Below are 24,880 nucleotides of genomic sequence, written 5' to 3' on the forward strand. Positions count from 1 at the left end.
GCTATGTTCTTTTCACCTTATTTTCAGTTTTGTCAGGAAAAATAAGTTCAGATAAGTTCAGTTAAGTTCAGATAAGTTCAGATAAGATAAGTTCGGGAAAAATAAGGGTTGACCATGTATAATTTATAACTAAAATAAATTTTGATAAGTTCTAATAAGTTCAAATAAGTTTAAATAAGTTCAGAAAAAATAAGTGAAAATCAGGTGAATAGAACGCACCCTTAAAATGTTGTTGGGAGAACATAACATACGGAGTAATTGTTACCGTAGGTAAAATGTTAGGACCCTCTTACAAAATTATTGAAACTAATTGTTAAATTTATTATCGGAGTAAATGAAATCCAGATCCCTAATATTCCATAATCCATACCAGCTAGAATTGTTAAATAGCCTAAAAAAAGCAGTATACACCCTTGTTCCTAAAGCTGCCTGTTTTGTGCTACAAATGCAAAAAGCTTAACCAACCCATCCTTCCACTCTCATTAATTTACTCCCCACAATCTTTACTTCTTTCGTTATCTCCCTTAATTACATTTTAATTACTACCTTAGTTAATTTATTAATTAAATAATTACTTTCCTTCACAACTCCAAACTGAAATCCAAAATTACTCCCCATTTCTTTTGTCTTTTACCTGAAATTAAAGTTAAACAGTTTAATTTAATTTATTTCAAATTTGTTGCATTTGAAACATTCAAGTTTAAATTGAAGTTGAAAAGTACACCCACCACTTATATTTATCAGATTCTCTCCTGAAAGTAGAGAGAGAAAGTGTAGGTAGAGAGAGAAAGTGAAAAAATAGCTGTTGAGAAGGTCGGTCGGTCCATCTCCTTCACTCTCTTTCTCTCCTCCATTTCTCTCTTTCTCTCTCTAGAAAATTTATTATTGGGAATGTGTTTCTCTCTCTACACTTACGAAATGCGTTTCTTTCTTCTTCTGGGTTAATGTTGTTGATGACCTAACTCAACTCTCTTTCTATCTAGAGCTTTCTATCTCTAGAAGGAAAAAAAAAAAGCAGTTACTTTTCTCTAAAATCTCCATTTTTTAGTTAATTTCTCACCTCGAGATTTAAAGGGGTTTGGTATTTCATCTCCAATTTCAAAACCCATATCTTAATTTCTCTAAAAACTCCCCAATTGTACTGGGTTTTTGTTTAATTTTAATTTTATAGGGTTAGGGTTTTTTGATTTTTTGTCAAAGAGTTGAAAATTTGGGGGAAATTAGCTGTAGGAATGAAAAGAGGAGGTGGTAAGCTGGATACATACATGGGAGTTACACGGAATCGATCGGTTCAGATTTTGGCGTTAATGGGGTTACTGTACATGATCTTCATGACTTTTGAGGTACCCTTCGTTTTCAAAAGCGTTTCGCAGGATACTTCCGGCGTTTCGTTCCAAAATGACGCGTTTGTAAGACCTCAGCAGCTTGATAGTGAGGAAGAATTGCAGGAGAAAGAAGCTCCGATCCGACCGTTGAAAGAGCCGTTAAAACTTTCGTCAGTTTCTCCGAAACCTCAGCGTCGAATGAGGGAGTATAAAACCCTTTCTGGGTTGATTTATGATTGGAGAGCTTTGATTAGTACTGAACAGGACGGGTATTTGGGGTTGCACAATTCTGCTATAACTGCATTTCAGTTGGGGGAGAAGCTTTGGGAGGATCTGAAATCAGGGAAGATTACAATCGATGTCGAAAAGGCGGCCGAGAATCGGACTGAAATGTCGTGTCCGAACTCGGTTTCGCTCTCCGGTGCTCAGTTTGGGAAAGGGGGGAAGGTAATGGTATTACCCTGTGGGTTGACATTAGGGTCTCACATTACTTTGGTGGCTAAACCAAGGATAGCTCATGCTGAAAATAATCCCAAGATATCATTGTTGAAAGAAGGGGATCAAAGCTTGATGGTTTCTCAGTTTATGTTGGAATTGATTGGGTTAAAAACCGTTGACGGCGAAGACCCACCGAGGATTTTGCATTATAATCCAAGGTTGAAGGGCGATTGGAGTGCGAAGCCTGTAATTGAGCAGAACACTTGTTATAGGCAGCAATGGGGAACTTCTGTTCGTTGTGAAGGATGGAAATCTAGTCCTGATGAGGAAACTGGTGAGTTTCTAAAGATCTTATCTTTGTAACTTTGTTGATGTGATTGTGCTTTGGGGGTTTTTTGCAATTTGAATATTGGGGTTTTCTTGCTTTGATTGGTTGAAGCTGGCAAAAGGGTTAATCTTTTTCTTTTTTTTTTTGGTTTTTGTTTTTTGAGATTGAATTTTGAACTATCTCTTTAGTTTGGAGTAAATGAGAGTAATTGTTTGTGATTTGGGTGAATCTGGGCTGGTGTTGACTCGAAAGAAGGTGGATTTCTGCGATGAATTTCCTAAATGTTTGTTGGTTGTGGTAAATAAATAAATGCATGATGCTATATAGGGAACAGAAAATCAATGCTCACTTCTGGGATCAGTTCCCTGTTAGATTATAGTTCTAGGTTAAGTTGTCACAGTTGCATGTTGTTAAAGAAGTAGAGAATTGGTTTTGAGATCATAGTCTAGTCTATTATCTTCGGTTTTGAAGCTCTGGTTACCCATATTTTGATTCTAATACTGACCTCTTTATGTGCTTCTTGGTCTTATAGTTGACGGGCTCATTAAGTGTGAGAAATGGATCCGTGACGATGATAGTAACAATGAAGAATCCCGGGCTACATGGTGGTTAAGTCGGCTATTGAGCAGACCGAAGAAGGTGACAGTGGATTGGCCTTTTCCATTTGCTGAGGATAAGCTGTTTGTGATGACCCTCAGTGCTGGTTTGGAAGGTTATCATGTCAATGTGGATGGGAGGCACGTGACGTCCTTTCCTTACCGAACAGTGAGTGAAATCCTTGAATCGTTTTAAGGAATTTCAGTTGAAGTGCCTCTTCTGATATTGTATTCCCAACGTTTTTGCAGGGCTTTTCACTTGAAGATGCAACTGGGTTGACATTAAAAGGAGACATAGATGTACATTCTGTATTTGCTGCTTCTTTGCCATCATCACATCCTAGTTATGCTCCACAAAGACACCTTGAGATGTCTGAAAGATGGCAAGCTCCGCCTCGCCCTAACGGTCCCGTGGAGCTTTTTATTGGAATTCTTTCTGCAGGCAACCATTTTGCCGAAAGAATGGCTGTTAGGAAGTCTTGGATGCAGCATAGATTAATTAGAAACTCAAAGGTCGTAGCTCGCTTTTTTGTAGCATTGGTAAGTGCAGAAGATATTTTCATGTGGCTCGTTGTATAGAACTTGTAGCTGCAGTCTGTTTTCTGACATGACACGAATTTTGATTTCAGCACGGGCGGAATGAAGTGAACGTTGAGTTGAAGAAAGAGGCAGAGTATTTTGGTGACATTGTCATAGTCCCTTACATGGATAGTTATGACCTTGTTGTTGTAAAAACTGTGGCTATTTGTGAATATGGGGTGAGTTGTCAAACATTGAAATTAGCTTTTCTTCTTCTTCTTCCCTGTTGCAACTTTTATTTAAGACGAACTCCTTTGTTAACAGGTTCGCACTGTCGCTGCAAAGTACATCATGAAGTGTGATGATGATACCTTTGTTCGGGTTGATGTGGTTGTTAAAGAAGCAAACAAGATTCCCGAGGGTAGTAGCTTGTATGTGGGTAACATCAACTACTACCACAAGCCTTTGCGTAGTGGTAAATGGGCTGTCACATATGAGGTATGACTTGGGACCATGTTTCCCCCAATTGTGATGTTGCTTGGGTCTTTTCTGAGTTTGTGTGAGAATCCTGCTGTTCGTTCTGCTACTGTTAGTTTGTGTTCTTTTATGCTATACGTTGTATAATTCTTGCTATAGAACCTCTGCTGTGGCCAGTTCTGACAAATATCCTTGATTTTTTGTTTGTGCGGCGTGCTGAGGGCGGTTTCATTTAATTGTCGGTAGGAATGGCTAGATTACAAAGGTTGCATGAGAACTTCTATACATTGTATGAAAGGATTACATACAGTCATGTATGAAGTTTGGGCTTGTGCGTAGCGCCATATCATGTTGAATTTCGAGAGATGTTGTTTTGTAGGAATGCTTGACCAATCTGTTTGCTATCAGAAGTAGTGATACTTTTTACGGAACTTTAGTCTGTTAGAGCATATCCAATTCTATGGTTTGTTTGCTAGTTTAGTCATTATCAATCATTTTTTAAATTTGATGATTTGGTACAGTGAGAGGGCGAGAGACTTGAATGCTAGCTAAATATTACGTATTAGTAGCATGTCATTGGCCAAGATTTTTTGAAGTGATTTGTTTTTTTTCTTATGTTACCAATCTTTGATTTTTTCTTATTTTCACAAACTTGCTTGAACCAGAACTATTTCCATTTTCCATGAATGACCATGGAAACCTAGAAAGGAAGTAAAGCATGTAATGAAATCTGAACAAGAGTTGCAGAGTCTTAGAATGCACTGCCATCATAAGCAAAAATGAGGCTCCATATCTCACACTTAATTCTTAGATGACCTCTAATGTTTTTGTGCCCTAATCTGAGTGTTTCTTATGAATTGTTGGAAAAAGTATCTCACTTTTTTGTTCCCATTTCCTCGTTCAGGAGTGGCCAGAGGAAGATTATCCACCTTATGCCAACGGACCAGGTTACACTTTGTCAGCAGATGTCGCAAACTTCATTGTTTCCGAGTTTGAGAAGCATAAACTAAGGGTGAGATACACTTTAGCTAACAAAAAATATCAGTAAATTTTATTATTAAAGAACTGAAAATTGAATCTCCATTTTAAAATCTACGTTGGTCTAATGATATAATGCATCTGATGATGATGCAGTTGTTCAAGATGGAAGATGTGAGTGTGGGAATGTGGGTGGAGAATTTCAACGCGACAAAACCAGTAGAATACGTTCACAGCCTAAAGTTCTGTCAGTATGGGTGTATAGAAGACTACTATACTGCTCATTACCAGTCTCCTAAACAAATGATCTGTCTTTGGGATAAGTTGCAACAATTAGGGCGCCCAGTTTGCTGTAACATGAGATGATACTTGCTCAATTTCTGGGAAAAGGCCAGTCTCCCTGTTCGCTTATCGTCGAATAGATAGCAAATTTTGAAGCCAGGTTTTTGTAAATTCTGCAAAAGGTCCTTTTAGGTTGGTTTGTTCTCTAGGACCCATTTAGGTGCCCAGTTCCATATTCCATTCATTATTTCTTCCCCTTTTCCACTTGCCATTGTTGTGGCTTCTTACTTTCTTAGTGGCGCGAACGAGCCACGAAGAAGATGATGATAATGATGATGATGATGATGATGAGAAATATGGTATGCACCCCTGGTGAACAGCCTTATCCAGTTGGAAGGTTTTGTAATGTAATGTAGAGGGAAAAAAAACAGTACAATGGAAATGAATACTCAACTTTCCAGTTACTGATCAGGTGTATATCTATAAATTATGATGATTGGATATGGAACCATCCTATGGTTATTAAATTAGAACTACTCTTCTCACTTTTTGTTTGTTTATATAGTTAAATTGGTAACCACCCAATTATTCTTTAATCATTATGATCCTTTTATAATTAGGTGATTTGGCATTTTATTGAAAATGAAATATATATATATATATATATATATATATATATATATATATATATATATATATATATATATATATATATATATATATATATATATATATATATATTTCGATTTTTTGTTCTTGAAAAACTTACAAGTAGCACATGAGTATGTTCCCTCTTGCTATGATGTGCTAGAGTCTTAGGAACATGGACTAGTGTTAAGAAACTACTAATACTAGCTAGAGCAGTTTATCTTGGACCCGGATACATCTAACATTAGATGTTGAAATGAGCCACTCACCTACTAATTTTAGGTGCATCTGGTGTAAGATAGAATTTGTGGTGTAGTATTAGTCTCGTAACTGAAAGGCAATTCACCTCGAGTTAGGCTAGGATAATTCTAGCTATCGGGTGCACCTAGCAAATTAGGTGCGTCGCATGGTAATTTTGTTTAAACGAGCCACTTAACCCCCTCTAACTTAAGATGTATCTGACTATCAGGGTGTAAGATATAATTTGTAATATTAATCTCTTTATAACTGAAAAACGATTCACTAAAACCTTAAAAAAAACATTCAATAGTTGCTTTTTAGAATGTTGGATTTGGAATTAGTTGAAAAATTTACTACTTTGAGTAATCTTTGAGGAAGCGATTATTTGGCAAACTAATAACCACCTAACAAGGATAAAATATAGGTGAACCATGGCTTTTCTTTGCCTTTATACTTTAATAGATATAAAAGTTATAGTTTGTCTAATTGTTGAAAGCTATCTAGAATGCCAAATAATAGTTTTCATGAATCACTACTTTAATTTTTTGAAGGAAACAAGTCACTATTTTTATTAAGCGATGGAGATTAAGGGGTATGTTCATCTTAAAAATAATAAGTTTCAGGGCGAATAACTTCAGATAAGTTGCAATTAGGTCTTATCAGGTCAATAAGTTTCAATTAGATCTTGTAAGTTGACTTTTTTCAATTTAATCTCTTGAAATCAGATATGATCAGGTCCAATAAATTTCAATCAGGTCATATCAGATCAATCATTTCCAATTAGTACAAATTTCATCCAACGATTGAAGAGAATGAACCGTTTAGTTTATGGACATAACGAATTTATAAGATAAAATCAAGTGAATATAATGACGATAGAATAGAAATAATTATTTTCTCTTATGTGGCATGAGTTGGAAATAAATAAAAAGAACTCTATTCTTGCTAATAGGTTATTAGGATAAATTGTAGGAATTCTTACTTAAATATTGTTAGGTGGAATAACTGATTAGAAGAGATTTACATGATATTTTTACCCAATTACCCACGCACCTAAATTCCCATCCTATTTAGATGTCTTCTTATCCCTATAATTTCCCCCTTATCCCCTTAATAATCACCCACTAAAGCAACAACTCGAAGCAATATCATAACTATTTTAGGACGAAAGGAGTAAAAAAATTATTGTATAAGTTGTAATTTTTTTTGAGAAGGTAAAAGTAAGCAAAATAATCGATAGAGAAATATTACCATGTTAAAACAAAGAAAACAATCTTGGAAATATATATGGTTGAGAAAGAGTTGACGATTGTGGATTTTAGCAAAGGTAATTTTGTGCCTTGTCTTCATTTTCTTGTCTTTTTCGTATTAGTTTCACACTTTCTTGCCTTTTATTTTTGTAATCTTTCCATTGCTTTTGATTCGTCAATTATTGGTTGTTGATTTTAGCTTTTATCCTCTTCCTTTTTTTTCTTTTTTTTTGGTTTGGGCCGATAACAAATTACAATTGCATGAACAGGATTTGAACTGAGTTAACCCCATGATTGGGGTTTAAGTTTTATAAAAAATCACTAATTGAAGTCTCATTTTTTTTGGGTCAATAATTGGGACTTTATCTTACTTTTCTAGCCAAAGTTAACTATGGTGGTTAAAAATATGTTAAGTCATTGGTTTAAGAAAAAAGAAATATAATAATAACATTTTATTTTCAAAAATACAAAACTAATTAAATTAATTAATTGTAATTCTTACACCTCCAATAATATCCCCCTCTTGAGCAAACATCAACGTAAACTACCAACACCACATTAATTTTTTTTCTTTATTAATGAAGTTCGTCCACTATAGTTAACAGGTTAACGATAAAATGTTCAAAAAATGTTAAGTAACTAATTTCTAATATTCACATAATTTTACATAGAAAATCAACAAAACCAAAATGTTCGCCTGAATGTTTTAATATAGAACTATAAAATGGGTCATGTCACGGGCGGGTCGGGCCCAAACTTAATGAAGTTGGTCTGTTCGGGCCATAAACTAGTCATATTTAGTCAGTTCAAGTGACCCATTTAACATAACCCAACCCGCTTCGACCCATTTTTTTAAAAAGAAAATTAGTATACGAGTCACAACTTAAAATACTTCGTACTCTAGTGAAGCAGTAAAGAAAACGAAAGAAAGCGTATCAATCTATCATACTTCTCACTGCATGTCACCCCTTTAAAAAACATCTTCATTCGAAACAATGGCCGGATGTCATTTTACTTTCAATCAATTTAGAAATCATGCAAAAAGTTCGATCTTCTTATGTGATTAAGGTATAAAATCACAAAGTGAACATAAAAATAAAAAGATCAAAAAAATAATTTAAAAAAATCAAACAACCATAATAAATCGATCAAAATCAACACAAAAACAATAAAATTTTAGCAGCATTAATATCATACAAAATCACAAAATTAACCAATTTCAATCATTAATCTCACAAAAAAAAATCACATTTTTTTTAGGGGTACAACAAATCACAAAATTAACAAGTACCAATGAACTCAAATCTAAAGACGAACAAAATAAACCCAATAAAACCCTTAAAAATTGGCAAATAATACTACTTATTAACTCATAACTCTTATAATTGATTTTTGATTTATTTTATTAGTTTGATAAGTCAACCTTGAATTAAAGGTGAGTTAAACTACCATAAATCTAACCTTAAGTCCCAATTATTGACCCAAAAAAAGTGAGATCCCAATTGGTAATTTTTTGCAAAACTTAGACCCCAATCATAGGCTTAACTCGATTTGAACTTGTGGTTAATAATAATAAAGTTAGAATATAGGGAGAAGTCTTATTTTTCTTGATGTAATTAAAGTTAAAATATGCTGTTTTGCCATCAAATGACGTTTTCCGTCACAAAATGTGTCGATTTGTGTAGCTGTGTATGACATTAAACATCATTTAGTGGCAAAAAAAAAAAAATTACTTTTAAGATAATAAAAATTAAAATAAGACTTTTAAGATAATAAAAAAAGAAGTAAAGTGGTAAAAACGAATTGTGTTTTTTTTTAAGGTGGTAAAAAATAATTATATTTTCATTAGTTTTGATTCGTCATTCGTCAATTATGGGTTGTTGATTTTGACTTTTATCCTATTTCTCTTCTATAAATAGTGTTATTTTTTTTTTATGCCCGAGGCACAAGGTATTACAAATTATAATTGCAGAAAGGGGAATCGGACTTGTGGTTAATAAAGTTAGAATATACGGAGTAGTCTTATTTTTTCTTGATGTAATTAAATTAGTTTTAATGATATCAGTCATTTTTACTTAATTAAGGTGGCTAACATAGTAGCTATATATTGGAGGTCCCCTAGAGAATATTGGTGGATCGGCGGGTGCGGCCATCCATCTATCTCCTATACCTACGAGCAAGGTTCGATTCTCATAGCCCCGTGCCATCCCCTAGTATATAAAGTACGTATATTGTTCTTGATACACCACATATATTGTTGATGAAACAACATGTATATATATTGTTGATGCACCTGTAGGGTATAACGCAACGAAGGATATATTATATTAAGCTAAAGCGCGTTGTTTGGGGGTCCATGGTTCATTATGGATACCTGTAGGGTATAACCCAACAAAATTTGGTCTAGTGACAAAGGTGTGACGTCATAACTTTAAAAAAAATCCACAAAGAGTATTAAATGTTATGTCGCGTTAAATGTCGCGTCATATTACTCAAAATCGTCACACTATTTTACCCATATACCATCATTTATTTACCCCTCATTCAACATTTATCATCCTCATTTACCCTCTTACCTTCACACACCGGTTACCACCGACCAACACCGCTGCCGGGAAATATAGCTGCAAAAAACTATAGTGGAAAATGATATGTAACTCCTAAAAAATACAGGGGGTACCGCGGTACCGATTACCGCATTCCTAGGTTTGGTTTTGGCTTACTTTTGTTGTAGCCCATTCTAGTAAACCTCACATTCAAGTGTGGTTATGGTCCATTAAAAATATGAAAAATAGTATACTCCATTAAGGCTTTCAAGCCGATAAGTTTGCCCAAGATTAAGCCCACGACCAAGAAAAAGGAAGCCAAGCCCAACCCTTGTTTACAAGCTACTTTCGGTTGGTCTTTATTTTTTTCAAAAAGAGAAACACATTTGTGCAATTTTTTCAAGATCTATGGAAATATTAGATGCACTTAAAAAATACTATACCACATTATATCTTAGAACCAAATATCTTAGTAGTATTTTAACAATATAATATTGCATACGCAATCCAGACACTGATCTGTGTCATATTCAAATATATGCATCTCACGTGTTATTCAATTACCTTTCCTCTGTGAGATGACACGTGGAATGCGCATAGTAAAGTTAATATCGGAATTTTGATTCCACATTCATAATCCTGTCAAATGTAGTACTACTATCTTACAACATACTTGTAATAAATGTAGTAAATTTTTAATAAGGTAGTTAATTAAAAAAAAATTATAAGATAATTTCTCACGAAAAAAATAATTTTATAAGATACTTTTTGACAAATTTATCACTAATTTAATCAAGTGTAATTTGTAGCATTTTTCGCATATAACCAGTCCATCCATATTTATTTGCCCTATTCTTTTCTCATATAGATTTTTTTTTTTAACTCGATTGAATTGGGTTATTCGGTTTCAGGTAGAGTTCGGATCTAAAGTCGGGAATAGGTGGAGCAGTGGAGCACCAACACTTTTTTGATGTTTTTAGTAAGATGACCTATCGATTATTTTCTTAGTAACAAGTTTGTTAGAGCTAAAGTGGAGACATTCAAAGGGTTGAATGTTCATGCACAGAGTTTGAATGTTTTCTCTAGTAATGTCGATTAAGACAGATGACGAGAATGAAGAAGAAACGGACATTTGTACGAATTTCTTGCATCAAAACAAACTACGAATCGTGGAATAAGGTATAATATAATATGTTTATGAAGGTTGTTCATGAATTCCTATATGAAAAAAATATATATATCTATCTTTATAAATTAACTCTTGAAGAGTTTGGTGTCCACGTAAAATGCAAAAATTAAATTGCGTATGAATTTCATGGTTACTCTGTTATATGATCAGATCATGATAGATAAATATATGATGAATTGACCAAATCAACCCTCAAAGTATTCAAAGAAATGAAGATGATGTAATATTGAAATGAAAGCCAACATCCTCTTACAATTCCTTCTTTGAACAATGGTGGCTACTTAGCCTTTTAAGTAATTTTTAGATAAGATTTTAAATTCAATTTAATTTGACTCACATTCGAGTACGTCTCTAATAATTCTTGTTCTATTTAAAAAAACAATCATAATCTTATTATGTGTAGAAAACATTAAAATTATTTACATCCAGATCGATTTAGCTTAAATCGGATCGAAATCCAATCATTAAATATCAGATAGAGTGGATGTTATCGTGTTACTAGATCGATGTTCAGTCTACGATCAATGACTTGTATTTTGGCCAATTAAGATCAAGAAAAATGACTTGTGTTATATGTTCAACTCGATTTAACCTCCTTTAATAGACTTTTATTAAGTCAATGTCTATGACTATAATCCATCCTTGACCATTTCTCCAACATATAATGAATTTGAAGATTATTCCTATATAATTCCATGGTATATATGTTGATAGTTCAACCTCTAATGTCCCATGCACACAGTGGCGGACCTTGAACGGTTTTACGAGGGGGGCCGGTAGAAAAAAATTAAGCAATATACTATGTAATTATACAATTATACACAAATTTTGGGGGGACCGTAACTAAAAATACACTACAAAATTTTCCGGCCGGGGGGGCCAGGCCCATCCCAGCCACAACAAAGATCCGCCCCTGCATGCACATCTTTACATTATTATAAAACAAACAAGAATATAATAAAAAGAAAATGCACATGACTATTAATATATATTAGTATATTACAATTAATTTATTAGTCTTGAAAATTAAGAGTTAGTGGCAATCCACCACATAAATATATAAACATACAACCAAACACTAACTTAACATAATCATCATTTTATCGATCATCTTAAACGAACCATTGACTTTATACATCTCCCATTAAAAACCCCCCATCATCTTATTTCTCTCTCATCATCTTCTTGGCTCTACCTAAGTTTTGATTGTTTCTCTCACTAGAATTACAGTGACGTGTTTGGCTGCTGATTATTGGAAGAAGAAGAAGGAGGAGGAAAAAGGGAGGTGTTTTGGTAATTTACAAATGGATCAAAAGCTAGTTCCAAAATTGCAAAGAAATGAGTCAAGTAGACATGGAAGGCTTGAGAGATTCTCCCATTATGTTGGTAATTCTTCTTTCCTCTATAACTAATTTAATTTTCCCATTAATCTTTCCTTTTCTTTATTCTTCTTTAATTTGTTAATTAAATTGTTAATTAGTGTGATTATGGTTTTTGAATGAAGATTTAAGGTGAAATTTAATTAAATAAAAATGTGGTTATGTTCTTTTTAGCTCTCTTCTTTTGTCAAATTCTTTAATACTTCCTCCGTTCTTATTTACATGACACGGTTGAGTTTTTGACACTATTCACACAACCTCCTTTGACTTCATTTTGTGGTTTATACTAAAGAAAAAATATAGTCGTGTGGGGTCTTATTGAATTCGTCTCAGTAAATATTTTTTAAATTTCAACTTTTTATAATTTTCTCTTATCTATAATTGGAGATCTTAACGTTTGAAATCATACATTGGCAAACGTGCCTAAATAATTATGTCATTTAAAAAAGAACAGAGGAAGTATATACAAGCAGAACATTTCTTTGATGGATTAAAAAGAGTATGGTTTTTAAATGTATGATTTTGTTATGAATCCTGTTGAATCCAGTGAAATTCCTTAAACGGAGTGTTCATCATTGATGAATATTTATATTTATATGGGTTACAACATTAACAGTCCTTATTGTGTTAATAAACCTGATATAATAAGAATTTAAACATTAAAATATATAATACCAATATCATTTAGAAAATATATTAAATGCTTATATTTTTCCACTTTAGCATACATTAAATAAAACCGTCTAATACTCCATGAATCAGTCTGGCAATAATTTAAGGTCACATAATAAAATAAAATAAAATAAAATAAAATCGTCCTATATACTTATATAAGATGGGATATTCATGGGAATGTATACGAATGCTAATGTCCAAAACAACCAGGCACTGAAAGATTGGTGAAATTGTGACCACTAGGCACTAGCCACGTAGTACGAACTACTTGTATCATCTTTAGGAAGGGTACAAAAGAAACATGGAGTACGGAGTACTTCATATTATATTTCGGTAAGATGAATTGTCCTATCAGCATAGCTAGTAACTCACTCAGATCATCATTTGTGTTAATGGATATGATAAACGCTTTGAGAATGAGGGGAGATAACTAGCTAGTGGAGATTAAACCCTCCAATCTTTAGGTTGAAAGATGTTTTCATTTCTACAGAATAATTGATTTATCGTATTATCAAAGTACTACGTATGTAACATAGGGATAAACAACGCAAATTGGTGGAGTTGTGTGGGATTGGTCACAAGGTCGAATCTCGTCAGTTGCAATATGATTGAGTGTGACTCAAACGTAAACTGGCCTGCATAATTAGCCTGACTAACCTAAAATAAATGTTGGTTAATCATGGTCTTTCTTCTTACCAAATTAGGAAAATGTAACATTTGGATCAATATGGAGTGTTTGACAATTTGAGGCAACAAAAGCTTGGATCTACATTGAAGTGAGTTGCGGATAAACCATATCTCAATATGGACCATACGGAATTATGAAGCTCCTTTATTACGTATTGAAGTCTAAACAACTTTTATGTTTAAAGTGCCATTGCTTGTAAATAACAAAAAGAAGATTGTGACATTACTTTTGTTCATTAATAATTCAAATTACATTAGTGATTGTCAACAAATCATTAAATATACATTTAAAATATATCGTACATTTTTTTTTTACATTCAACTGTCCGCGCCTCCGCGGATACAAATTCTTAAGTGCACCCTAATTTATTAGCTTTAGGTAAAGATGATCGACTCGAGACACGACACGTCCGAACACGCATATTCTCCTCTCATATACGCTTAATATGCACAGGGTAATGAGAGAGAGTGCACCAAAACATTCATAATTTGTTACACACAAAAAAAATCATAATTTACCTCTTTATTATTGGCATATTTTATCCTAAGTTTGATTATCTTTAACTTCGAAGGCAATCATGCTAACAAACATGCCGTGTCATACTATCATTTTCTTACAAATTCTTTGCTAAATTTCATAGACAAGCTAGTACTGTAATTAATAATGATGTCCTTTATGGCTTTATGTCAAAAATTAATAAAAATAATAATGTTGTTTTTTTATTTTGGAAAATCGTATTATAAAAAAGAATACAATAAAATAAAAATACGTGCAAATTAAATCTACCTAACGATAGATAATGGTGATGATGATTGCACCAACAACAACAAATTTAATTAGTTTATTTAGTGTCAAGAGACACACATTTAATGTTTAATATTTTCATTTTACCGTCTTGTAAATAATTATTTTGGCAACATATCATTTTCCTTAGTTTTATTTTATGTTAACATATTTCGGTATTTGTATGAAGCAAGACAAATTGGGTTCGATGATCCGTACGAGTGTCCTCAGCTATGCAAATTGGCAAATGATTATTTGAAGAAAACAGAAGGAAGTGAAAGTTCTATCTATGAATTTTTCTCCAATGATCCAGCTCCTGAATTTCTCTATGTCAAATTAATTGAAGAATTTGATAAATGTATTCTTAGCTATTTTGCTTTTCATTGGAGCCAAACACCTCTTATGATCAGTCAGGTAAATTTTCATGACAATAAAGCTTTTACCATTAAGCTATTGCATGTGTCATATTATCATTGCAAAAACAAATAATATAAGTAAATGTGAATGTTACTAACGTAGTAACCCGGAGCATATATCGCTCGAGCATAAAAACTAGTTAGACTTTATTTTGTGATTTATGTACAACAAAAACTATCATACAGGCTCAGTGATATGATTTTTCTAGTTTCTAGTCTTGTCTGGTCTGATATAATTTTTTCTGGTCTGGTTTAGTGGCTTTGGTCTTAATGCTTTTTGTTATTGTTTTTTCTTTTCTGATTTGGCTTGGTCTTATATTTTCTAGTCTGGTCTGATTATAACCAGAATGAGTAATAAGAATAAGTTAAAGAGAACATTATAGTAGTACTAATTGATCAAATATGTGCTTTAAAAATTGTGCAAAATGCAAATGGGTAGAACAAAAGAGAATGGAGGGAGAATAATCGTCTATATTTTTCTGTAAAATTGAAGGTGTTGGGCAATAATGATAATGAGAAGAAAAAGCTCAAAGACCTTGTGATGGCAGCTACAAGGTTAGTCATATTCTAACATTTCCCCTATTTTTGTTTTCTTTTTAATAAATTCATTACACATTTTTAAAAAAAAAAATCAATTAGGTTGTAGTATGTGGTTTATGATTTCAAAATTTGTTATTTGGACAATTAAATTCTATTATTAGATCCTTGAATAGCTAGAAAACAATATTATCCAATTAAATAAAATAGTTCGATATTTTCTATGATATTGGTTATTATTAAATCAAAATTTTAAAACATTGTTGTCCAATTAAAAAAATTAATCCGTACTATTTAATCAAAGAAGACAAAATAATGGAGAATATTGGCTGCACAATTAGATCATGACTTCTTACCTACGGCCTACTGATCCGCACGAATCATGTTTTCAGAAATAAATAATACAAAAACTATTTTACTTAATTTTTTTTTTTTGAGAAAAATAATGCCATAGTGATTGATTGCAAGTGGTGGGTGCCAATGGCTAATGAGCAAGTCCAAGGGCAATATATTGATACAAATTTTATTTGACTTTTCACGGTTTTTAATACACGATTTTAAAAATAAATATTTTTAATTTTACTTGCTATACAAAGTAAATATACATGAAACAGATCTGACAAGACTAACGTAACAGTATTATTTCTTATACGAAGTAATTTAGTCATAATTATTATTTTTCAAAGTTTGATCCAAAAAATTGCAATAACACAACTTTTAAGTACGGGCTGAGTACCAGAGTAATAGGATTTTTCCAGTACTATTAACTAAACAGAAAGAAGCTCCATATCACATAAGAGGAAAAAAAAACTACTAATAATGTATTAACATAGTGGTTAAAGTCTAGGACTTGTGCATGTTCTTGGCTTAATTAGCTTCTCTTAAGTTGGCTTTTACTAATGAGACTTTGACATTGTTGTTGGAAATATGTACTAAGGAATAGTCTAAACTTCATGTTGAACCTAATTAATTAGGCTCTGCAAAGTCATAATCTTGTATGATTAATCTCCAAAGTATGTACTTAGTGGTAGACAACTAATTTATCCCACTTCAATTACGGAGAATATTTGTCTACCAATTGTTAGCACTAACAATCTAATGTTGACTTTTTATGCAAAATCATTCTTTTTTTTCATGTTTGCACTATTTTATGAAACTTTGTTGTGTACAAATACTTTCGAATTAACTTAATTAATACACCACCCATTTGCTGCCTATTCGAGTATTCGGTATCCGATTATAAATTGTAGGATTGGAATGAATTTAAGTTTAATTTGACAAAGACAGTGACATCATAATATCCATAGTAATGTAATCTCATTATAAAGTTGTGATTTTCTTTGAAAGTTCTAATTCTCACCAAATACCACACCTCGAAATGGTAATGGATGATAATGAAGATTATGAAGAAAATGAGATATTTGAGTTAGAGATAATATTGCCATAGGCACTACTGTATGACTTTTCTCACAAATTAACACCACAAGTTCATTCTCATTGCTACCAAATATTAACGTCTACCAAATTGGCCGTTAAATTAATGGACCTATATGACTATGTCAGAGGACCAACTCAACCAAAAGCTTAAGCTGATGGTTGAAGCCCCAAAATTAGTTTTATACTCTATCACGCTCCCTCACATGAAAGCCCGTTGGGCTTGAAGTGTGGATGCGACATAGACCTCCTCATACCTAGCGCGAAATATTCCACTTCGAAAGGGGAGGTGGATGAGATTTGAACCCGTGACCTTTGCGTCACGTTGGCTCTGATACCATGTCAGAGGACCAACTCAACCAAAAGCTTAAGCTAATAGTTGAAGACCCAAGATTAGTTTTATACTCTTCAGACTATACCCTAGTTTGTACTCCTTATGATCCAAAATACAAGCTAATCCATCTAAGAAACATAAAAGCTTATTAAGACACTTGAATTGAATAAATATAATATAATTTACATTTTTAACAATATAGATACATTTCATGATTAAGAATTAGATAATTTTCGAGTACGGATATTTTGTCTCACAATCCATGTATCACTTGCGTGTCACTTCCTCCTATTAGTTAATAACTTAATATGAATATTATTATACACAGGAAACAAAGATTTGAAAGGGTGATAAGGAACTTGAAGGTGACAAGAGTTTTCGCAACATTAGTAGAGGAGATGAGAGCAATAGGTGGGATTGCCTCCGGCGGCAACGGCGGAGAATCCAAGTGTACGGAGGTGATGGTGCCGGTGGCTCACAATAAAAGAAGTCCAGTCCTCCTTCTCATGGGTGGTGGCATGGGTGCTGGAAAGAGCACTGTCCTCAAAGACATCCTCAAAGAGTAATTTTCTTTCATCCTTTGTTTCTTTTTTTTGGAAATCAACTTTTAAAAATAGGGATTTTCTGAGAAGAATGAAAATTTTCCTTGGATTTATCACTTTCTCATTCTCGGGATAACGCTATGAGTACGAGTCCAGTTCATTTCCTCAAAATGAGCCACAATTTTTATTAAAATAAAAATACTTCACTAACTAATTATTATATAAGAGTTGAACCCAAAACCACACGAGTTACACAAATTGTCTTTACCATGGCTCTAAATTGGGTTTTCTTTATATTTCGAAACTAATTAAACTATATCTGAAATTTAGGCCCCTAAAATTTAGAGGTCATGTTAGGTCGCTCACCCGTGCATGCCCCTCTATAATCTTTAAATATCTCTTCTTGTTTTATCTTAGAAACAAGAATTTTAATTTTAAAAAAAACAAAAAACTTTAATAATTGCACCATATAAGTTGTACATATAGTTGCATCAATGATTTTCTTTTTCTACATGTATTGTAGGAAATATTTTTCTTTGTGTCAAAGTTTATACTCCCTTTGTTTCAAAATAAAATACATCGCTATTCATTTAATAACTTTAATGACAATAATTTATGGTAATTTTCATGAATGTCTAGATTAAATATCTGGCCAAGACTATTTTGTTACTTGATCATATGTGAGAGGTCTAGCATTTATGTAGTGTTTTCTTTAGGGTGCGAATGAGTCATAACGGGGAATATAATTACAAATAGGGAGGGTACGTATATTCGAATCTGATACTCTTACACACGCTCTCAGTTTTAACCACTACGTCAAGACCTTATTAGTGTCGTTTTATTATTGTGATACTAACAACTTGTTTGATTCAAATTGTTGTTGTAGCAGGCCATTTTGGTCAGGAGTCGGGTCGAATGCAGTAGTTGTAGAAGCAGATGCATTCAAAGAAACAGATGTAATTTACAGAGCCCTTAGTTCAAACGGTCATCATGGTGACATGCTACAAACTGCTGAACTAGTACACCAATCATCAACAAATGCAGCACAATCGTTGTTAGTTACAGCCTTAAACGAAGGTCGAGACGTGATCATGGACGGGACATTAGCATGGATTCCCTTTGTGGAACAAACCATTGAAATGGCTCGTAACGTTCACAAGACTCGATATAGAATGGGACTTGGTTATAAGGAAGCAGAGGATGGTACTACTATTGAGAATTATTGGGAACAAATGGAAGATGATGATGAGAATTCTAAGCAAGAAAAGGGTAGGAAACCTTATAGAATTGAGCTTGTTGGTGTTGTTTGTGATGCTTATCTTGCGGTTGTTAGAGGCATTAGGTATTTTACAACGTACCCTTTTGTCCGTTTCTTTTTACAAACTTATTTTTTCTGATCTTGCCTGGTCTAATCTGATCTGATATAGTCTGGTTTGATCTACATTGGTGAAAAACAGGAGAGCGATAATGGTTGGAAGGGCAGTGAGGGTGCAATCACAGCTTAAGTCTCACAAGAGATTTGCAAGTGCATTTCCACACTATTGTGAACTTGTTGACAATGCTAGGCTTTATTGCACCAACGCCGTTTGCGGTCCGCCTAGGGTAAATTCTTTCTCCCACCTCTATTTGATGATAATGCATATGCTAAATTTCTAAGTACAATCATTTAATTTCTCTTTGTAGTTTGATGTAGTATGAGAATTCTACACCATTTAACGTATTGACATACCTAGCTTCTTCCTTCTAGTGACCTCCTTAATTGATACCAAAGCAGCCCAGGCCCATGTGTCCTCGAGTCAGGTCAGACCGTCGTGTCTAAACCTAATTTTACTCAATTTAGCGTGTTTTGTCGTATTGGGACGTGTCGTACTTTACCGTGCTTTTTCCATAAAAAAAATACGGTCCACGACTTCATGCTCGTGTCGAGCCATGCTTTTTTCGTATTGGGTTGGGTCGTGTCAGGTCGGGCTTTATTGTAAATGAAGGTTGTTCTAAATCCTACTCCGTAATTTCCAAATTCACAATGTCACGTTGTTTGGTATATATGTATTGAAACTTATTACAAGTTTAAGTGTTTGATTTGGGGTTAATGTTGCAGTTGATAGGATGGAAGGATGGACACAGCAGACTTTTAGTAGATGTGGAAGAAATACAATGCCTTAACATTTTGAGCAGCCTCAATGATGAAGCCGAGTCCATTTACGAACTTCACACAAATCAAAGCCCACTTTCTCATCAGGGTTCGGCCTGGAAAGAAATGGTCTTATCAACACTTAGGCCCGACATTCAGAACAATCTCAAGACTGCTATTATCAAATCGGAACTAGCATTTGCCCATATTTAAAACTAGTCTTATCCATTTTATTCAAATTCCTAATTGCTTTCTTCTTTCATTACTTGCCCATTTTGAAACTCAAACGTGTTACACAAATATCCCGTAATTTGAAATTCTAATCCTTACCAAGTAAGGAATTTGAATCAAAATTCAAAATTTATAACCTAGAAATTGTGGTTGAAACAGAATCGAAATCAGTGTTTGTGTAGGAAGTAATAATTCAATTTCCAATATTATTTAAATTTTCGAACAATTTTGAATTCAATGAACAAAACATTGCGAAAATATACATTTGAAATAATTCCCGAGCACAATTTGCATTATATTGAACTATTGGCGAACAAATTTCAATTGAAACAAATTTGGACCAATTTTTGAATATTTGAATATTTAAATCGAGCGAAAAAAACAGTTTGAAAACTTTCAATTGAAATTGAAGAGGAATAATGCAAAAGTGGTAATATTGGGGAAATGAGACAAAGCAAATCATAATCAAAATTAGGCGAACTTAAATTTTATATTGAAATTGAAGAAGAAAAACAAGGATTAAACCTAAACTGGGTAAAATGATTAGGAAATCTAATCATAAACCTAATTCCAAAAACAAACCAAACTAGTAATTAAGTCGAGTTTTCTACAAACCCTAGAAATTTTCCACTACTAAGAAGTTATCATCATCCTTCTCTATTCCACAATCATTAACCCTATCGACAAATTTACAACTCACGAGCACTAATCAAGCAGTACGACAGCGTTTGATTCACTTCTTAGCCTTCTTCATCGGCACGGTTTTCTTCACGGCGGTAGCTTTCTTCGCCGGCGATTTGATACTCTTCAACTTCTTAGCTTTCACTGGCGCAACCTTCTTTGCCGGAGACTTCGCTGCAACCTTTTGTTTCTTCACCGGTGCTGCTTTTGGTTTCTCAGCAGCTTTAGGTTTCGCTGCCGCAGCCTTAGGTTTAGCTGCGGCCTCCTTCTTCGCTGGCTTCTTCTCTGCCACTTCCTTTGATTTTGGCTTCGCCTTTACCTTTTCAGCGGCGGCTGGGGCGGCTACTGGAGATGAAGACTTCTTCGACGCGGCAGATGGTAGTTTGAAGGATTTCTTCACCATTACGAGCTTTCCTGATGCGACGCATTTCTTCAGTTGGTTGAACAGAAGCTTCTTGAAGTTAGGAGGGAGGTCCTTCACCTTCTGCTGCTCTTCTATGTGTTTGGCGATTGCGTAGTGGCTTGATCCGGTTCTCTCCTTGAGTGAAACCAAGGCCTCTGTAATCATCTGTGAATAAAATTCCAGCAAATTATCAATTTCAGCGGACCTTCATTTGAATATACGTAATATGCAAAAAACATCAACAGAACTTAACAAATCCAAACTTAATTACAAATAATAGCTCAGAAGTTCATCAATAATAACCTTAAAGCTTCAAATGAAAAAACTGTCCATAAATTCTGAGCTTAAAATTACGCCATTTCAAGAAATATTCACCGAAACATCGGTAATTCAACGAATAATAGCATAAACAGATCGGAATCACAGAAAATAGTACAAAATTTCAGCAAATACCATCGGAAAACCTAATATTACTTCATAGGAACCAAACCACCACGAAACTACCTAAAAGTTCGAGAATGTCAACAAAATCATATCGATAGCACAGAAAATCGCATATATTCTCATCTATAATCAGCATAAAAAGCTTTAAATCGCATCAAGCTCATAAGAATAATCAAAAGTGAAGAATACTTACGTCGATGTAAGGAGGATGAGATGGAGAGGACTTAGCCGCAGCGGCTTTCTTCGGAGCAGTAACCTTCTTCACAGTTTTAGGTGCGGCAGCCATGGCTTCAGAGATTGAGTAAAAACGCAGAAAGAGGAAAGAGAGTGTGAGAGAGAATTTCCGGAAGTGTACGAAAGACGGATTGGAAGGAAAGAGAAAGCAGAATGAATATTTTGGGGAGAATTGACAGAAGTGTGATTACTTTATATTGACTGGATAAAGAGTGATTTGATTGGTGGAGGAGGAAGCACACGGATCGTGGGTATTTTTGTAAATGTTCGGTAGTGTGCCGTAGGATGAGAGAGAAATGAACGGTGGATGTTGGGGTTTTCAAAGGGTGACACGGATCGTGTGTGTGTGAGATATTTTTTGCACGTCAGTTAGAAGAGAATGCAATTGCGTAACGGAAATGAGTGGGTGCCACCTGACCTCAGTGTAACCGTCTTTTTGGTTAGTGTATGAAACTATGAACTATGAAGGATTTTTTTACTTTTTTCGGTAATTTTAATTAAAGAGTTTGGTTAGCGTATGGAGGATTTTTTTTGTTTTAAAGTGACTTGCCAATGATATTAATTGGGAAATTAAAAAAACTAGAAAAATGTGTATTAATTTTGACCATGACACTTTCGTTTGATACATGATTTGAAATAAACAACAACCTTAGAGTGGAAAACACAGAGTGCGTTATCCGCAACTTATTTTGACATATTATATTACGTATAGGTAAATGTTAATATTAAATCCAATATGACAATAAGTTTAAGTTTTGGTATATTACTAGATATTTATTTAGGAGATATATTATGTTATTGTATTCATATTTTACGAGTTATATTTCAGGGATAGGTTTGTTAGTATATTGGTTACCCTCTAACCTAGCTAAAATAAGTGCAAATGAACTTATATAAGTGTAAATAAGTGAATGGATACAGTATATTTTGTTTATGTACTACATATGTTTCATTTTTTCACGAACCACCCTTGATGTTTCAAGAAATTTACTAAATACTTTCGTACACACTAAGTTTAAAAAAATACTAAAAACACCAAAAAAGCCCTAAATTTTAAGAATTACATCCAAATGCCCTTAAGGGTGCGTTCTGTTCAACTTATTTGATCTTAACTTATCTGAACTTATCTGATCTGAACTTAGCTGAACTTATCTGAACTTATTGAAACTTTTATAGTAGTAGTAGTAATAATAATGATAATAATAATAAAACCTCTCAAAAATGGGCGATTAGGGCACGATCTTTCGATCATGTGCGTTTAGGGCTCTTCCACGTCGATTTACCGGCGTTGTTGTGGTGGTGTCCAGCGACGGGCGTCAAGTATCAGGCGGTATTGTTTAGTCGGCGGTTACGGGTGGTGTTTTGCCGGCGGTTACAGGCGGTTATAGGCGGGTGATAGCAGGCTGTTTAAGGTAAAGACGGGATTTCGGCGACGGTTGTCAAGTATCAGACGGTGGTGTCCGGCGGTTACGGGTGGTGTTTTGTCGGTGGTTTCAGTTTCAACGGGTGATAGCGGGCTGTTTAGGGTAACGACGGGAATTCGCAGGCTTTGTCCAGTTCATTTCAAGTTCCGGCGGTCAGTTTCTTCTCCGGCAAGTGCGTTCAGTTTCCTGCAATTTGAGAGTGTTTGGGGTTCAGTTCCTGGCAATTCGGGAGTCCGTTTCAGGTTCTTGCATTTAGTTTGGTCAGATTATGCGTTGTTGTTGTGCGGTTGTTTTGGAGTTTGGTGTTTGATTGCGTGCGTGTGCTGGGAAGCTTGAGTTGCTGCTCTTTGGTGTTGGAATTGTTTGTGTGTGTTGAGGTTATCAAGTGTGCGCTTGGTGTTGGTATTGTTGGTGTGTGTTGAGGTTATCAAGTGTGCTGTTGAAGTGCTTTGATATGGCGGCTTCCGTAGAGAAGTTTCATTGCCCTTTTGTGGGTCTTAGCGGGTGCCAGGATGGAGGTGGGCGTGGTTTGGTGAGGAGTTCTCTGATCACTCACTTACGTGATCGTCATTGTTGCACTGGTGTGCGGGATGTAACCCGTCATTCCCTTACTACCAATTTGCAGGTTTTTACTACGGCTGAGGTGACCTTTCGTCGTATGGGAATTTGGCTATGTGGAGATTGTTTCAAGACGCATACTCATCGTATTAGGTGTCGACATGGCAGTGGTTCTGGTATGGTTTTTGTGGACCCACCTGATTCTGGGGATGGTACTATTCGCTTTACTCTCTACGGTATTCAAAAACCACAAGCTCCTGCTTCCGAGCTGTCTACTTCTGTTGCGCCTCGAGAACATCATTTTTCTTTTGATGTTGCTCTTCTAAACACTTTATGGTCCAAGCGGCTGCGTTCTGTGAAATCCATCCCTCCCAAATGTCGTTTGGGTTTTTCGCGAGTTCTGAAAGGGGCGCTTGATAAGGTGATTTGCAGACCAGATGACATTGCTTGTTGGGTTCAGTTGCTCGTGTTACCTCTTTGTGTCCTCAAGACTTTTTCTCCACGAAGTAATCGTGAGTGTTCCTCCGGTGTTAGGCGGCGACAACAGGAAGAGAGTATCACCTCTGCTATTCGTTCTTGGGGTGTGCCTGGTGGTTCTGAGCAACTTGTCATAGACACATTGGCTAGTGTGTCTCCCCCTCTATTGGATGTTGACGGCGACCATGATTTGGCGGAGCGTAATATTAAGCAATGCAAGAGAAAGATTTCTGACGGTCACTACACTGCTGCCGTTAGGGTTCTTTCTTCCTCAGGTCTTGCCCCTTACAATGATGCTACTCTTGCAGATTTGCAAGCAAAGCACCCTTCCGTTCCGGTCCCTACCTTACCGGATATCCCTGTTGATCATCACCTTATTGCTTCCTCCGCTGTTGTTTTGGAGCAGATTATGGGCTTTCCGCGTGGTACTTCGTGCGGTAGAGATGGCTTGCGTGCTCAACACCTTTTGGATTGCTTGGGTGGTGCTGCTGTAGCTGTTTCTGATGAGTTGGTGGATGCTATCACTCAGGTTGTTAATCTCTTTCTTGCTGGAAAGTGTCCTGCTGAGCTTGGAGGATACATTGCTAGTGCTCCTCTTACGCCACTTATTAAGCCTGGTGGGGGTATTCGGCCTATTGCCGTGGGCACTATTTGGAGGCGCCTTGTTTCTAAGGTCGGGGCAGCTTTGATTGG

At 34.9% G+C, this 24,880-nt stretch overlaps 3 protein-coding genes across 4 annotated transcripts; 2 read left to right on the forward strand and 1 right to left on the reverse strand.

Moving 5' to 3' along the window:
* The first annotated feature begins 707 nt into the window (after positions 1-707).
* LOC110794456 (hydroxyproline O-galactosyltransferase GALT6) lies at positions 708-5,476 on the forward strand. Its single transcript, XM_021999438.2, has 7 exons — positions 708-2,097; positions 2,624-2,856; positions 2,937-3,227; positions 3,317-3,445; positions 3,531-3,704; positions 4,588-4,695; positions 4,818-5,476. Exons 1-7 carry the CDS (start codon positions 1,233-1,235, stop codon positions 5,025-5,027), a joined length of 2,010 nt encoding a protein of 669 aa, XP_021855130.1. The 5' UTR covers positions 708-1,232; the 3' UTR covers positions 5,028-5,476.
* A 6,367-nt stretch (positions 5,477-11,843) lies between these two features.
* Positions 11,844-19,997, forward strand: LOC110794453 (calmodulin calcium-dependent NAD kinase). 2 transcript variants are annotated; one of them, XM_021999436.2, is made up of 7 exons: positions 11,844-12,202; positions 14,532-14,755; positions 15,251-15,312; positions 17,391-17,624; positions 18,494-18,946; positions 19,062-19,206; positions 19,703-19,997. In XM_021999436.2, exons 1-7 carry the CDS (start codon positions 12,121-12,123, stop codon positions 19,946-19,948), a joined length of 1,446 nt encoding a protein of 481 aa, XP_021855128.1. In that variant the 5' UTR covers positions 11,844-12,120; the 3' UTR covers positions 19,949-19,997. The 2 variants fall into 2 exon arrangements, with proteins under 2 accessions (XP_021855128.1, XP_021855127.1); XM_021999435.2 differs by having other exon boundaries at positions 11,890-12,202; positions 18,491-18,946.
* Positions 19,998-20,428: 431 nt separating this feature from the next.
* On the reverse strand, positions 20,429-21,897 carry LOC110794455 (histone H1). The gene is made up of 2 exons (XM_021999437.2): positions 21,688-21,897; positions 20,429-21,215 (listed from the first exon to the last, which is right to left on the reverse strand). The coding sequence occupies exons 1-2, from the start codon at positions 21,778-21,780 to the stop codon at positions 20,700-20,702; spliced, it is 609 nt and encodes a 202-aa protein (XP_021855129.1). The 5' UTR covers positions 21,781-21,897; the 3' UTR covers positions 20,429-20,699.
* Between the last annotated feature and the right edge of the window lie 2,983 nt (positions 21,898-24,880).

This window comes from Spinacia oleracea, chromosome 5 (assembly GCF_020520425.1).
Source record: "Spinacia oleracea cultivar Varoflay chromosome 5, BTI_SOV_V1, whole genome shotgun sequence".
Lineage (NCBI taxonomy): Eukaryota > Viridiplantae > Streptophyta > Magnoliopsida > Caryophyllales > Amaranthaceae > Spinacia > Spinacia oleracea.

Bases quoted from the DNA above. Each gene is read 5' to 3' on its own strand.
- LOC110794456 (XM_021999438.2), top strand. From the start codon at position 1,233: ATGAAAAGAGGAGGTGGTAAGCTGGATACATACATGGGAGTTACACGG. The intron at 2,098-2,623 runs GTGAGTTTCTAA...TTGGTCTTATAG, and splicing joins TAGTCCTGATGAGGAAACTG to TTGACGGGCTCATTAAGTGT. The intron at 2,857-2,936 runs GTGAGTGAAATC...ACGTTTTTGCAG, and splicing joins CGTCCTTTCCTTACCGAACA to GGCTTTTCACTTGAAGATGC.
- LOC110794453 (XM_021999435.2), top strand. From the start codon at position 12,121: ATGGATCAAAAGCTAGTTCCAAAATTGCAAAGAAATGAGTCAAGTAGA. The intron at 14,756-15,250 runs GTAAATTTTCAT...GTAAAATTGAAG, and splicing joins CACCTCTTATGATCAGTCAG to GTGTTGGGCAATAATGATAA. The intron at 19,207-19,702 runs GTAAATTCTTTC...TTAATGTTGCAG, and splicing joins CCGTTTGCGGTCCGCCTAGG to TTGATAGGATGGAAGGATGG.
- LOC110794455 (XM_021999437.2), bottom strand. From the start codon at position 21,780: ATGGCTGCCGCACCTAAAACTGTGAAGAAGGTTACTGCTCCGAAGAAA. The intron at 21,216-21,687 runs GTAAGTATTCTT...TTTTATTCACAG, and splicing joins CTCATCCTCCTTACATCGAC to ATGATTACAGAGGCCTTGGT.